We start from the raw sequence: 15,550 nt of genomic DNA, 5'->3' as shown, positions 1-15,550 counted from the left end.
AACAGAGAGGGGTGCCGATTGAGAAGGCCCCATTCACATCTGTCATCCACATTGAGGAGGAGGTGGAGCCCATGGGCAGAGCAGCGACTCACCTGGCTGCTCGTGAGGCCAGGGAGTCACTGATATGTGAACGATTCTCCTAACATCAGAAAGAGTGAAGAGTCCAGTCCTCAGACCACCTGGAAAGAGCAGCGCCCACACTAGGCCGTCCACCCCTCCCTGCACAAAACAGTCCTGCAACTACACATTCGCCCACTGTAAAGTGACCCAATGGGTGGCATCAAGTGTCGCCGTTCATGGTGAACCTCATGAAAGGGCCCTATCATAAAAGCCAGTCAAGAATGGACAAGACGTGGCAGCAGTGATGACAATCATCAAATTGAATGTGATTTTAACAAAAACCAAATATAAATGAAAAACATGAGCATCTGTCAAACACCCTTGTACATCCCCTTCGTGCTTACAAAACCTTCGCCTTTCTATTGTGGTTACTTCTACATGATGCATCCCCTGTGGCTGCAGCAGAGGTAGTGGCAAGTTGCTCGTGTTCATGCCCTGACTGCTTAGATGCTTTGGGCCTACGCCTTCTGGGGTTTAGAGCCCGTGAGGGCCCCTCCAAAGACTGCTTCACCTGCCCCTGTGCGGGGGCAGACTTGGCCACCTGGAGAGGAGGCAGAATTGTGGGTACTGGTTGAGAGGGGGGTAACAGGTGAGACGTGGGAGCGCATTGAATGTCGTCCCCTTTTGCCATCTTCCCTCCCCTGGGCCAAGGCCACATCACTCCTACCACTCTGCTGGACAATAGTTTGGAGGACATGTGTGAAGCCATGTAAGACCAGTGTTAGTGTATCTGTCTGCCTGTTTAAGGCAGCAGAATGTTGTTCACCCTGAGTCTGTTGTCAAGGCCTGAATGGACTCGTTTGTGAGCCGTGCTTGAAGCTCAATGGAAGCTAGCCTTCTCTCCATCGCAGACATTCCTGCACTTACCTGTGACACTATCTCAGAGAGTTGCTCACGTCCCTGTGACAGTATCTCAGAGAGTCCCTCCTGTACCTTTGCCACCATTCCAGTCATGCAGGAGTTGGACTCCTCCATCCTCTGCGCTATTGTGGAGAGTGCGTGTGGCACCTGTTCCAGTACCTCTCAAATGTGCTGCTGTCCCTCAATCATTCTCATTTTAGAGGATGGCCCCCAGTGTTCAGCATCTGTGTCCAGCTGAGCAGAGCCTGGAGAGGAGTGCTCCCACCGACGTGGACTCTCCGCAGCTGCCCCTACCACCAGTGTATGCTCGTGCTCGTGTGTGGTAACTCACCAGGTGCCAACCCAACTAACTGAGGACTAGGACCCACCGAGGTGTGAGTATCTGCGCTGGTGGATGGCTCACTAAGATGTGACGGTGCTCCCTCAGAGGCCATTAGGTCCTCTGAGGGATCGCCCTCTCCTGTTACAGCAGTCGCTGAAGGCCCTGTAAGAGAACAGAAGGCAATATTAAGCATCATCACAGATGTGTCATGTTGCAATGAGCATACCTGAGGTGCTGAAGATGGCAAGGCATGTTAACATCAATTCATATTGTGTGTGCTGAATGTTAAAGTTGTGTCACCAGAAGTTTGTGGGGTGCCAGTCTCTGTATCCCTGACGGACAGGCACTCAAGGGTTCGGCTGAGATCCAGCGTCTCCTGCTCTGCCTCTGTGAGGACGACTATTTTTTGCAGCCCCTCTCCAGTCCTCGCCCTTTCCCATGCATATTGCGCTCTCTTCTCCTGGAAGGGGAGAAAGAACCGACGTGAGTGAGTGATGGTGAAGTGTCCAACTGATGAATGCATTGGTTTGGGTGAGGCTGATCGTGAAAAAGATGCATCAGAGGGTGAGTATGAGACAGAGCCATGACATTGAATGAGGATTGGGTTGAGTGGTAGTGGTGGGGTGACTAATGGGGAGGTGAGGAAGTGCAGGTAAGTTGAGAATGAGCCTTAAGTGGTTGTGGGGAGTGATGTGATAGAGTAGTGATGGCAGTGCAGAATGAGTTAGGGGGTGGGGGCGGTGATGTGGAAGACGGAATGTGGGAGAATCAGTAAGTGTACTCACTTTGGCCGACCTAGTTAGGTCATTGAAGCGCTTCCTACATTGGATCCATGTGCGCGAGATATTGCTGCTGCTGGTACCTCCTCTGCCACCTCGAGCCAGGCCTTCTTGGTGGCAGAGGCAGGTCACTTCCTCCCGTCCGTGGGGTAAAACACATCCCTCCTCCTCCTCCTCGCCCCATCCAGTAGCACCTGGAGTGAGGCATCATTGAACCTTGGAGTAGCCTTTTCCCTGTTCTGCTCCATTGTGGTGTGTGGGTGTTTGCTCTAGAAAAAGCCATTGGAGCAATGGCCCTTTAAATAGAGCTGCTGCAGCTGACGGCCTGTGATGCGGGTGCGCAGTCCGCCCACTGTGCGGCTTTCTGACAGCAAACCTGGAAGCCACGTTAAGTGGCACCAATTGAATCACGTGGGAAACGGACATTTTTTATTGGGCGGGTTACCCATGCGACCAATCACCCCGTCCCCTCCCTGTTGCCATCCCACCTCCACTCTGATATTGGGGCCATTGAGCCCAGTGTCTATATGAATCCTATCAAATAATGATGTCAGAAAAATTAACGTTATCAAGCAATTCCTAACTAAGTTTTCAACAATTCTAGAACTTTTATTGTAATGCCTTACAGTTTATAATGATTTTTGAGTAAAATATACATGGGGCTCATTTAGGGGCAAGTACTTAACATTCGTAGCACTTGGTTCTCGGGTTGTCTTTAAATCATTTGTTATCTCTTGTGATGACTGGTCTTCTCTTCCCTTTTTCCCTTCGAAGAAGTATGGCTGTCTACAAATTTTGGACTTTTAGATAATTGTTGGTGCAAAATCCATTCACAGCAGTGAATAGCTTTACTGAACCAAGGGATGTGATGCCATATAGTATTCCAAGAGTAAAAACAAATGGTTACTGCATAAATAATTGAACAATAAAAAGATCCCTTGACTCCAATGAGTTGTTTATTGTGTATCTCTAACACCACCACTGTTGTACTTATGTTGATTAGGCAATGGAAATAGCTACAGATAGAACAGAGGAAGAACGATCCAACCAGGACAAAGTAGATGAAGAGGTGAATCTTCTATTTGAATGCTCTTGCCTATATCTTGGCTTTTTCTTGCTCAGATTTTCCACTGTACTTCCAGTGCTGTTGTAGTTTCCTCTTGGACACACCATAACACCAAAAGTGTAGAATAAAATGGACAAATGTGCTGTTAGCATGACTATCTGGACAAGGTGACCTCGTACAAGTACGGTTGTGTATTAGCTTCATTGCAAAAATAGCAGTTGTGAAGAACTACTAAGATTTTTTTTTTGAAGTTAAAGTTGAAAAATTCTAGTAACCCTTATTTTCATTTTAGGGTGCATTCATACTACTACTGCAGTGCAGTGCACCAATGCTGCAGTTATAGTGTAAATGCAACCTGAATCCAGTTTCGGGTCCAACCTTATGAATGAAGCAGAGCGAGATTTCCTAGAGGAAATAATCTCACCATTCCACTCCACTTCAGAGTCAGTTCAGATAGTCACACCTGATTTACACTCCTTTAGTGTTGTGAAGCAGTTTCTACTTTGCACTGATGCTAAGCATGTGGAAAAAGAATGCCCTATAAGGGTTAAAAGATACAGACTAACCAAGGTTCTGTACAAGTTTAACATAACTTCTCTGCGTTTCAATTCTATCCCTCTAGAAATGATCCCCAGTGCTTGGTTTGCTTTTTTTAAATGGCCTTATTAACCTGTGTTGCTACTTTTAGTGATTTGTGTATCTGTAAGCCCAGAACCCTCTGCTCCTCTACCCCATTTAGACTCTTATTTTCCAAGGAGTATGTGGCCGCCTTATTCTTTCTAAAAAAAAAGCCCTAACATCAGCCCCGACACTGCAGGCACCCGATGGGGAGAACCAGTTCTATCTGGAAGTGGCGGCCACTGACTATGTACAGTCAACAGTCCTGCTCCAGTACACCAACCAGAAATTGTGTCAAATCGCCTACATATCCCGAGTATTGAGCCCAGTGAGGATGAATTACTCAGCGCGCGAAAAACATTTACTGTAAGCACCAAATGTCCCACCTCACACTTATCTATATTGAAATTCATTTGCCAATTACACGTCTATTCTGCAAATCAATTAATGTCATCTTATATTTTGTCGCAGTTCTCCTCAGTATTAACTATACCCCCCCCCCCCCCAATTTGGTGTTGTATGCAAATTTTGAAATTGTACTTCCAATTCCCGAGTTCAAATCGTTTATGTAAATGGTAAACAACAGTGGTTCCACCTTTTTCCAGTCTGATTAACTATCTTTAACCCCTACTCTTTTGTGTTTTGTAGCCAGCTTGCGAGGAAGCTCTTCGCACCACTTACATAAATTGAACAGTTTCTGCACACTTTGGCACAGTATAACAGTAATGAAAGCAATAAAAAGGCTTAAGATAGTAAGTTTTTAAAGAGAAAGCTTAAAATTAGGAACTTCTTTTTCTGACCTCTATGCTAGCTGATGTTGTAAATGATTTCCACCTTCTCAGGCACAGTCCTCCACCCTTTCAAAACTATTGTTGTAATCCAACTCCTCAAAAAACGCACTCTTAGCCACTCTGTCCTTGCAAACTACTATCCCATCTCCAATCTCCCTTTCCTGTCTGAAGTCTTTGACTGTGTTGACACTTCCCACATCCGTGCCCATTGCTCCTGCAACTGCCTGTTTGATTAAACTTTTTTCAAAGCTGTGGGAGAGGCAGAAATCTGATTGTAGAAATTTAAAGTCACAAGTAACATCCTCTTTGACTATGGTGCATCATTCTTCCCCATCCTCCTTGACCTCGGCAGCCTCCAACACAGTAGACCACAACATCCTCCTCCAATGTCTCCTACTCCATCGTCTAGCTCTTTGGGTCAGCTTTTGCTTGGTTTCACTCTCACCTATTCAATCCTAGCCAGAGCATCTCTAGCAATGGCTTCTCTTTCCACTCTTGCACTGTCACCTCAGAAGCACCTCCAGGATTCGTTCTTGGTCCCTCATTTCCTCATCTACCTGCTGTCCCTTGACGACATAATCAGCAGTCATAGGATCAGCTTTCACACGTATGCTGATGACACCCAGCTGCACCTCTCCACTCTTCCACTGCCTTCATGCTGTCAGACTGCTAGTCCGACATTCAGTCTTCAATGAGCCGCAGTTTCCTCCAGCTAAACATTGGGAAGACCAAAGCCACTGTCTTCTGTCCTTGCCACAAACTCTGTATCCTTGCCACCAACTTAATCCCCCTCCCCGGTCATTCTGTTAGGCTGAACCAGACTGTTTGCAGTCTTGGCCCAAGATGAGCTTCCAACCCTATATTCTCTCCATTACAAAGACCAACAACGTCCATCAGCATAACATCGGCCACCTCTGCCTCAATCCATCTACTGCTGAAACCTTTATCCGTGCCTTTGTCACCTCCAGACTCGATCACTCCAATGCTCTCCTGCCGAGCCACAGATTCTCCACTCTTCTTCATAAGCTTCAGCTCATCCAAAACTTTGCTGCCCATATCCTGCCCCGCACCAAGTCTCAGTCACTCATCGTCCCTGTCCTGCTGACCTATGTTGGACTCCTTTCCCCATAAGCCTCAAATTTTAAATTTTCATAATTCTGTTTAAATTCCTATGTGGTTTTGCCCCTCACTATTTCTGTAATCTCTTCCATGCTACAACTTCCCCTCCCCCTAACTCTGTTCCTCTGACGCTGGCCTATTGTACGTCCCAATCCCCCATCCTTTTTCCCTACCATTAGTCACCTAGGCCCCACTCTGGGATGCCCTCCGTTAATTCCTCTGCCTCTCCACCTTCCTCTTTTCAAACACTCCTCTTTGACCAAGCTTTTGGTCTCGACTACTATATCCTTTTTTGGCTCGCCATCCATTCTTTCCGAATGCCTCTGTGAAGCACTTTATTTTTCTACAATAAAGGTGCCTTATAAATGCAAGTTTTTCTCATTAAATTTTAAACTGACTTAAGGTTGTTTGCTTTCAGTTTTTATTGATTTTTCTTTAATAATTTCTGCCACTTAAAAATTATCTTAACCAGTTTTTATTTGTTTTCACCTGGAAATTTACAGACTTACAAACTCAACACTGTTATTGCGCATCTCATGATATTTGGTTCTGTGTCTCTCTTTAAATATACATTGGGCTATATATATATATATATATATATATATATATATATATAATATATGGGAATAGTGTGTTATGTTGGCCGTAGTGTTTTAATTTTAGTACACTGCTGAAAAGCAAACTACACAAGTAAGAAAGAACTTGCACTTTTATAGAACCTTAGCACATCCCCAGGACATCACAAAGAAATTCACATTCAATTAATTACTGTTGAGGTGTAGTCACTGTTATATAGACAAACATAGCAGCCAATTTGCACACAGCAAAATGTCATAAACAGCAAATATTACAAAATACCAGTTTCTAGTGGTGTTGGTTGAGGGAAGAATGTTGGTCAGAGCACTGGCAAACTCCCTGCTGTTTTGTACTGTGCCATGGGATCTTTTGCATTTACCTGAACAGGCAGGTGGTGCCTCAGTTTAACATCTTATTTGAAAGACAGTACCTCTAATAATGCAGCACTCCCACAGTACTGTATTTATGTGCTCAAGTCCTGGAGTAGGCTTTGAACCTACAACCTTCAGACTCTGAGGTGAGAGTGCTACCAGCTGACACTGTAATTATATTGTATAAAATAAAATTAGGGGGAAAAAGTATATCATGTATAATCAGTAAAATAAAGATGCATTTTTTAAAAAAGTTGTAACATTGAATTTAGTTCTCAATGTTTTATTTTCTAGATTAAACTTTCTAACAATTGTAAACTAAAAAAACAGAGTATTGGACTGGGAAAAGAGATAGAAGCATGGATTTTGACATTAAGAAGCAGATAATTAAATTGATATTACATTATCTTGAATAATTTCTGTCCATTCTTTCCAATGATTATGGTTAGCTTTAAATATATTTACTACTCTTTCTGTAGGTGTTCAAAAATGCCTACATTCCCAGGACACTGAATGAAGTGAAACATTATGAACGAGATGTTGACATAATGATGAAGCTCAAGGAAGAAGATATGATTATGGATAGACAACATGACAATGTAAGTGGTAGTCCATGTGATCTGCTTTAGGGAAAAAGCTGGATTTTGTGTGAAAATATTCCAATGTTTTGATGCTTATTAAAGGAATGCTTCAAGGAAAGATATTAGATGTATCCTTGTGTATTTGTGGAAACCTCCCCATCAAAAAAAATTTATATGGGTTCTTACCCTAACAGAAATTGTAATTATTACACTTTTTTCAGCTGGGGCACTTGAGGTTTTTTTTGCTAACACATTGGCCCCAATAATGGGGAGGCGGGAAGGGGGTGGGGTGGTGGGATTTAGCAGCCGGGAAATACGGGTTTTCCAGAGGTCTTGCAGAATTTAACGGCAGGGCTTGTTTTAAATTTTTCAAATCGAATTTTTTCAACCTGATTGAGGCTGGCTGTCGGGCGGGAAGGCCTGCGGCACCAGGCCACAGCCTGGGAGAGGAAGGAGGGAGAAATCGTGGGCCATGACTGTTGGGGTGGGGGGGCGCCGTGGAGGACATCGGAGGGCTGGGGAAAAGATTGCGAGCCAGGAGGAGGAGTTTGGGGTGGGGGGGTTGTCCGATGCCAGAAGGAGATCAGTGGGGGGGGGGGGGGGGGAGGTGGGGAGAAAGAGTTGGACATTGGAGGTCCCGGGGTGGGGGGGGGGAGGAAAGAGTGCTGGATATTGGAGGTCGGGGGGGTGGTGCTGGATATTGGAGGTCGGGGGGGTGGTGCTGGATATTGGAGGTCGGGGGCGTGGTGCTGGATATTGGAGGTCGGGGGTGGGTGCTGGATATTGGAGGTCGGGGGCGTGGTGCTGGATATTGGAGGTCGGGGGGGGGTGCTGGATATTGGAGGTCGGGGGGGTGGTGCTGGATATTGGAGGTCGGGGGCGTGGTGCTGGATATTGGAGGTCGGGGGGGTGGTGCTGGATATTGGAGGTCGGGGGGGTGGTGCTGGATATTGGAGGTCGGGGGGGTGGTGCTGGATATTGGAGGTCGGGGGCGTGGTGCTGGATATTGGAGGTCGGGGGTGGGTGCTGGATATTGGAGGTCGGGGGTGGGTGCTGGATATTGGAGGTCGGGGGTGGGTGCTGGATATTGGAGGTCGGGGGGGGTGCTGGATATTGGAGGTCGGGGGCGTGGTGCTGGATATTGGAGGTCGGGGGCGTGGTGCTGGATATTGGAGGTCGGGGGTGGGTGCTGGATATTGGAGGTCGGGGGTGGGTGCTGGATATTGGAGGTCGGGGGTGGGTGCTGGATATTGGAGGTCGGGGGGGGTGCTGGATATTGGAGGTCGGGGGTGGGGGTGCTGGATATTGGAGGTCGGGGGGGGGTGCTGGATATTGGAGGTGGGGGGGGAGTTGGACATGGGGGTTCCGGGGGTTGGACATCGGAGGTCGGTCGGGGGGGTGTTGGGCATCAGAGGTCCGGGGTGGGGGGGAGTTGGGCATCAGGGTTTGGGGGGGGAGGAGGAAGAGTTGGACATCAGAGGTCTGGGGGGTGGGGGCTGTTGGACATCGGAGGTCGGGATGTGAGTCGGGCATGGGAGGGGTTGGAGGTCAGAGGTTCAATTGCGGTGGGAGTCAGCCGATTGAGGGGATCCGAATGCGGGGATGGATGTAAGTGAGCTAGGTAGGCCCGGTGGAAGCACTCTTGCTCCTCCTGGCCCACAAGCTGTGCTGGAAAGGCACTTCAAACTATTTTAAGGACAGACCCATCACTGGAGAGCAGGTTAGTTGCCCGCCCCCGACCCACCTTCCCATTTCAGGCATCAAGCAAGATTAGAACACCAGCTAAAGAGTAAAACTTCCTCCACTCTGACATAAGAAAATGCAACAGTGTGAGATTTCCATGTCCCACATGAACCACCTTTGTGGCCTTTGAGTGGTACACTCAAATTGTTCCAAGTTAATGGCAGGTTGTGCTGTGGGCCCCTTACCACAGGGAATAAACATGAGACTGCTCAAATTCATTAAATGTAAGACCCCTGTGGCTCCTTCCTGTTTCTCCCCACCCCCCCCAATTTGATGACTTTTTAAAAAAAACACAAAAAAATTGTTCCTTTAGTGCTGATTATACACATTTTAAATGAGTTGGTATTTTAAAATATGTCTGAGAAGTCTGGTGGCATACTTAATAAATCAAACTTTTGTTTAGAAAATACTGCATATTAAATATATATATATATATATATGTATGTTTATATCCATCCTTTATTATAACATTTACCATCAGAAATGTATAATGTTTAGAAATGTTTTACAACAATAGATTTAAAGCCACAGTGTAATCTGAACTTTTATTTTCATTTAGATTCTGTACCAGACAGTAACTGGAATGAAGAAAGACTTGACTGGTGTTCAACAGGTAAGATTTGTGCTGAATATGCATTCAGAAGTCAAGAATCTTGTATAACCAGCAGCCCTTTGAGGGAGTCCCAGGATCTAGTCTAAGTCACGAGGGAAGGTTAAGGAAGTTGGGCTTATTTTGTTTGGAAACAGGAAGATCAAGTTTTCAAGATTATAAAGGTGATTGGCAAAGTTGATCTGGGTAAATTGTTCATTTTGGGGAAGGATTCAAATAACAAATTTAAAAATTAGGAAGTTGAGTACAAAGGGAAATCAGGTGGAACTTTTTTTTACATATGAGAGTTGTGAAATAACTTTCCAGGAAGGTCATTAAATAAATAATATAAATGGATTTGAGCTGGTTCAGTCTGTTTCTAGAGACAAGATATTTGGGGATATGTTGAGTAGGTGGGTTGAGATTAATCAAAGAGTGACAGGCTTGTTAAGCTAAGTCGCCTTTCCCTATTTTTAAAAAAAACTCATCAAAGCAACTGAATAATTATTGTACACTTGGCTTCAAAAGTAATGAACTTGTCTGTAACTTAGGATCTACATTTTCAACTTATTGTATGGATTGTGGATGACAGATTATGTTCCATTAATCCAAAACTTTAATTCATTTTTATTTATTTATACCAGGTACCTGCACTTCTCGAGAATTCGGAAGAAGAAAGTGAAGAAAAATCTAATTCTGAGCAAGAAAGTGAAGAAAAATCTAATTCTGAGCACGATAGCTCTGAAGAAGAGGGAGAAAGGATCCATCCTAAAGAACATACGCAGGAAGACGAAACTAACAAAAAGGTTAGTTTTCATTTGTCGGTCAGATTCCTTTAAGAATTCTGCATCTTCATGGCTGAGGGGGAGCTTGGTAGGATTAATAACATGAAACTTATTGGTGTCCTAGCATTTAAGATGCAGACAATAGTTTTAACATTAAAGTTTCTACCTGACAATTAATTTTTGCTATACTTATTTATTATGGTAAGCGCTGCAAATTACTTATTTATTATGAAAGCACTGTATAATGTTGCCGTGCAAAGTAAATTTGTGCTATTTAGTATTTAAAAACCTTGATCAATTTATTGCTCAGTTATTTATTTTTAATACTAGTTGAGGTGCATGGGGAGTAAAGATGAAGTGCAGGCTTCAGGCCAAATGTGGTTGGAGAGCAGGGTATAATTCGATCAGGGCTGAACAAGGACTGCAATGATGGAGACTAGAAGATGTCAAAGGAGGACGGTAGAGGACACAAAAAAGTGACCTTCAGTAACTGGATTCTACCCCAACTTCCTCCCTACCCACCCAGATAACAGTGGCTTTGTGCCATCGGGGCCAAGGAATTTCAGGGGGTGGGGGCTAGTATTTGCTAGGGTTGGGTGGATGGTGTGCGAGGTTGCACCACTGACTGGTTCGGGTGGACTTGATGGGCCTGATGATCTTTTCTTGCCCTTTACATATGTTCAGGGACCAATAAGATTCCAGGACCATAAGAAAGTAAGTTTTAGAGCCAGTCCCCCGATCGACCGTGAGCGATACCACACAGAAGGTTTTGTTTGGTTGAGAGGAATACTGGAAGTACTGGAGTGTTAATTTTTTAACTCGTGCACTATTTTTTGCAGTAAATGCCTATTCTCTAAATATTACTTCTGTTGATGTAATTATCAATTGCATTATTTGCACTGCTGAGAGTGAATTAATGTAATAAATTGACAAGAAGTTATGTAGAATGGAATACAATGAAAAAAGTGAAATTAGTATTGATTCATCTATGTTACATGTATCTGAACAATGTTATTTCTGTTTATAGGACAGAAAAAAGTTAGTTAAAGAAGCCCAGCGAGAAAAACGAAAAAACAAAGTGCCTAAACATGTCAAGAAAAGAAAAGAGAAGGTTGCTAAAATGAAGAAAGGGAAAACATAGAAACTTAAATTGGACTTTGTAGTAAAGCAGTTGGTGACCACAGAATTTGTTGGTTGTCAACCATTCACAAGATTATAAAATGAGGAAGGTCATTTGGCCCATCTTGTTTCATCCATCCAAGAAGACCCCACAGCTCCCCCCATTGCCATACCTAATTATTTCTTAAATGATTCCTGGGATCTCTCCTCCACTACTCAATCTGAAAGTCCATTTCACGTGTCCATTCTCACTGTGTGAGAAAGAGCATCCTGAAGGAGTTGTCCTTTTACCAGTTTGAACCTGTATCCACTTATCCTACTCTTGCAATTTGAAGTAATATATAATCTTGATATATGACAAAACGAGAGAGGAAATTCATTATATTTTATCCATGACTTTAGTGAATGAGCAGCACATAATGTCAGCAGTATGTGTAAATAGAAGGAAAATGAAACGGAGCTAATTTGTTGGAAAATATTCATGAAAGGTACCATAGCATCTGTGCCTCTTTTGTTTGAATGTGAGATCACTTGTAAGCAACCAGAATTTAGCAGCAAACCTTTTACAGTAGGAATTTCTAAACAGCACAGCATGGACCATAAGCTGTAGGTGTCTGGTAGTGTATTTCCCACCGCCACCCCCCCCCCCCCCCACCCCCAAACTCAAATTTCCTTTATTTTTAAAGCAGTGCATGTATTGGAAAACAGGTTCAAGCAGAAAATCATTTAAATAAACAGAATGCACATTTCAGAATATAAAGATTAAGAGCATTGTTGTAAGAAGGAAAGCTGCGTTCAAGTTCAGCCCAAGGTGATAGGATGGCTGACTGTCCTAAATTAAATTAATTTGATCAGTCTAAACTTAGTTTTTGATAGATACTGGTCAAAAGCACTGAACTTAATAAAATACAGCACAAATTGACAGCCTCATTCAGAGAGCCTTGAAGATAGATGATTGGAATGTTGAAAAATTCTAATGGGGAATAACCCTTTGAAGTTAAGGTTAAAGCATGTTATTAGGACAAAGTAGGAGGAGTTATTTACTCTGCCTTTCACTATGCTGTACCTGGCCTGGGAGTGTCTGGTGCTGACCTGGTTCCCAAAGTAAAAGTGTATCTTTCCCAATCACTGACATGCTTTATCTTGGTGAGTATTTAAAAAAAAATAGGGAACACATTGTTCCAAATTGTTTTGAATAACTCAGGCTAATTGTTAATATTTAATATAATGTGTGCAGTTTTTCCTCCCATTGTTAAAGATGCCATATGGTGTCTGACCCCGCAGCAAATCCCTGCTCACTTTTAACCACCTCAGCAAGATTTCCAGCCACTATAACTACAGAAGAACTTTCAACATGTTTTGGTAAATCTTGTGCTCATGTATATGTATAGAAACAAAAAAGATTTATTTGAGTGCTGAAATACATTCTGCAGTTCAAATGATGTGTAGAAAGTATGAGCTAATCTCCTTTATGTTACATTTTCATATTCAGCACATAGGAAGGTTAATTCTCACTTTATATGCATTTCCAAATGAGTTTTTTTTATTTGTAAACCAATGCTTACACAAAATAGAACTTAATACCAATGCACCAGTGTTTCTTTTGCTTGAATGTAAGACCACTTGTAAGCTATGGCTCATTTTCTCAGCTGCATAGCAAAACTTACTGAATGTGGAAGTGACGTACAAAGTTGTAATTCAATCTCCAGATCCAGACAGTATTTACCAACTCTTTGTTTGCACAGTTCATAATACCCTCTTAACCCTTCAATTGAATTAGTCTTATGACTCATCCCACCCCTACCCTCCCCCCCTCATTCTTTTGTAAAACATTTGCAAAGGTAGCTGGATGACTGTGTAACTATGGCAACTGTACCATGCAGGTGAATGTCACACTGAAAATTGGGATAAGAACCTCCAACTGCCTGTTTTGCAAGATGTTTTTGAACCATAAGTATTCAAAGCTGGCTACTGCAAGTCATAGAAAAGTAATAAGCCCTCATGAATGAGGCAACCCTGTCTTGGAGAGTTAATTTAAACAATTACATGTTAGTGACTACCAAAAATACTCCTGTTCCTTTTGTATAATGAACCATGTTCCAATGTTTCTATTTTTAGAAACAGCAGTGTATAAATCTAATAGTGTGTCTCCAATTTTAATTGGACAAACGTGTCTAGTGCCTTGGTGGGTAAAGGCTGATGCATTGATGAGTTTCTTTTTGCATCTAATAAATGCGTTGTGAAGATGTTTCTTTTTGACTATTTAATTTTTTTCCCAGCATAGGCAAAATATGATAATCAGAAATCATATGGCTTCCTCAATTACCAATTGAGTACATGCATAGGTGTGTGGTAATTCTGTACTATGCAGACCAGGGAAATCTCAGCTTTGATTCCTGCTCTGTGCTAAGTTACCTGAGTTGTTGCTCCTGATTGCTGTCCAGGGAGCCATGCTGGAAAGTGTCAATGTCTTAATATTGGAGGAGGACAAGAGAAGGCTTGACTTTAGTGATCCCCTCCCCCCACCACTACCATCTACACAGTTGAATAGCCTACTGAGATTCACTCTAGGATCAGTTATGAAGAATGGATATTTGGGCACAGTGCCAATGGGCTGTTTTCCTCTGTGGAATTGATCCCCAGTGTGACTTTGGAAGAAAAGAAAAGTATGGAGGAGGAATGACTACCTTACTCATGCCATTATCAAACAGCAGTCCAAAATGCCAAGAGGAACCAAGCACAGCCTAATGAAGCATTAATTTCAAAAAATAAGACTGGCGGTGATGATAACTGATACAAAATCAGCAGAGTAGAAGATTCAATCATTCACAGTGCTCAAGAGCATAGCTTGTGAAGTAATGCTTTTGAAATTCAAGCTTAGCATTACCTAGTCATTACTTTCTAGTATACTTTTTTTCTTGCTATTTTTAGCCTTCATGATGTCCTGCTCTCGGTTTCTCAAAAGAAAACACAGCAACATTAAAAGGACATCAAAATTGAAAATATATAACTATATTTGATGAGATATTTCAAACTTAAGTCAAGGTGGGCTCAATCTTTCAGTATCACCTTAGTAGTACTTTAATGCCTTAACACTTAGAACAAAAACAGTGCTAGAAAAAACTACAAATGTTCAATTTTTTTCTCCACTTTTCTGTATTTTCTCCTGCTACACATTTTTTTGGTTGAGGGGGATGTAGCTCTTAAATCACAGCACCTTTTCTGTTTGACCACAACTTTTTAATTCTCACCACATCACTTTTTTCCCCCATCACTGGTCCTTTGAACCACTAAGGAAAATTTTCTGCTAGTTATGACTTTTTTTTAAAAAACTAGTTCCAACTCTGGAACAAACGACTTTTTCATCTCTTTGTAAATGTCTAATCCATGCAGTAGGCATTGCGAAGAAAGTATACAGCTCTATTACAGGATGCGATGAGCAATGAATGGAGTGTGTGGTTGTGGGTTGCATAAAAATTCAAGGCCACCCCTTTTGAGAAGAAGCAATAGAAATTGTAACAATGACGTGCACTTCTAATGTGGAAAAAGGTCCCTGGGCACTTCACAGGCGTAATACCACAAAAATGGACAAGACAAAGAGCGAGCTATTAGGAGGGGTGGCCAAAAGCTTGGTCAAAGCTGTGGGTTTTAAGGAGGTGCCAGGGGTTTAGGAGGGGAATTTCAGAGCGTGGGGCTTAGATGGTTGAAGGTACAGTTGACAATGATCGGGTGAAGGGAAAGGGGGGACGCCAGGAAGTAAAGTTTAGTGGGAATTGCATCAAGGGAGCAGGAATTCTCGTGAACAAGATGAGCTCAGTAGGTATGAGGAGAGAAGTTGGAGAAAGACATAGGTTCAGGGCAGGGGGGAGGCTGGGAATAAGGCTTGGTTTGAGGGAAGCGGCAGAGGCCTGGGTGTTATCTTTGTTCTCCAGGATGATCCTGGAGTAGTGTTCAGTTTTGGCAGAAGAGAGTGAGGCCCGATAACGCTTGATGTGGTCCAGCCAGATGTGCTGATGGGTGGCTAAACTAGTTGTGCACCAGATACGCTCAAGTCTGCGTCCCTTGGACTTGGAGCAAAGCTGGGTGGTTACACCAGGTGGACATGAGGAA

At 43.2% G+C, this 15,550-nt stretch overlaps 1 protein-coding gene across 1 annotated transcript in view; it reads left to right on the top strand.

Moving 5' to 3' along the window:
- The window catches only part of riok1 (RIO kinase 1 (yeast)), a 44,507-nt gene extending 30,817 nt beyond the window's left edge, over nt 1-13,690 (top strand). The window contains exons 13-17 of the mRNA XM_067981973.1: nt 3,086-3,151; nt 7,103-7,222; nt 9,507-9,560; nt 10,181-10,342; nt 11,349-13,690. Coding sequence (XP_067838074.1) covers nt 3,086-3,151; nt 7,103-7,222; nt 9,507-9,560; nt 10,181-10,342; nt 11,349-11,462 — 516 coding nt within the window. The 3' untranslated portion in view covers nt 11,463-13,690. The remainder of the gene's footprint in view (nt 1-3,085; nt 3,152-7,102; nt 7,223-9,506; nt 9,561-10,180; nt 10,343-11,348) is intronic.
- The last annotated feature ends 1,860 nt before the right edge of the window (nt 13,691-15,550 follow it).

The sequence above is a fragment of the Heptranchias perlo genome, chromosome 3, assembly GCF_035084215.1.
Source record: "Heptranchias perlo isolate sHepPer1 chromosome 3, sHepPer1.hap1, whole genome shotgun sequence".
Lineage (NCBI taxonomy): Eukaryota > Metazoa > Chordata > Chondrichthyes > Hexanchiformes > Hexanchidae > Heptranchias > Heptranchias perlo.
This window is presented reverse-complemented; position numbering and strand designations above follow the sequence as displayed.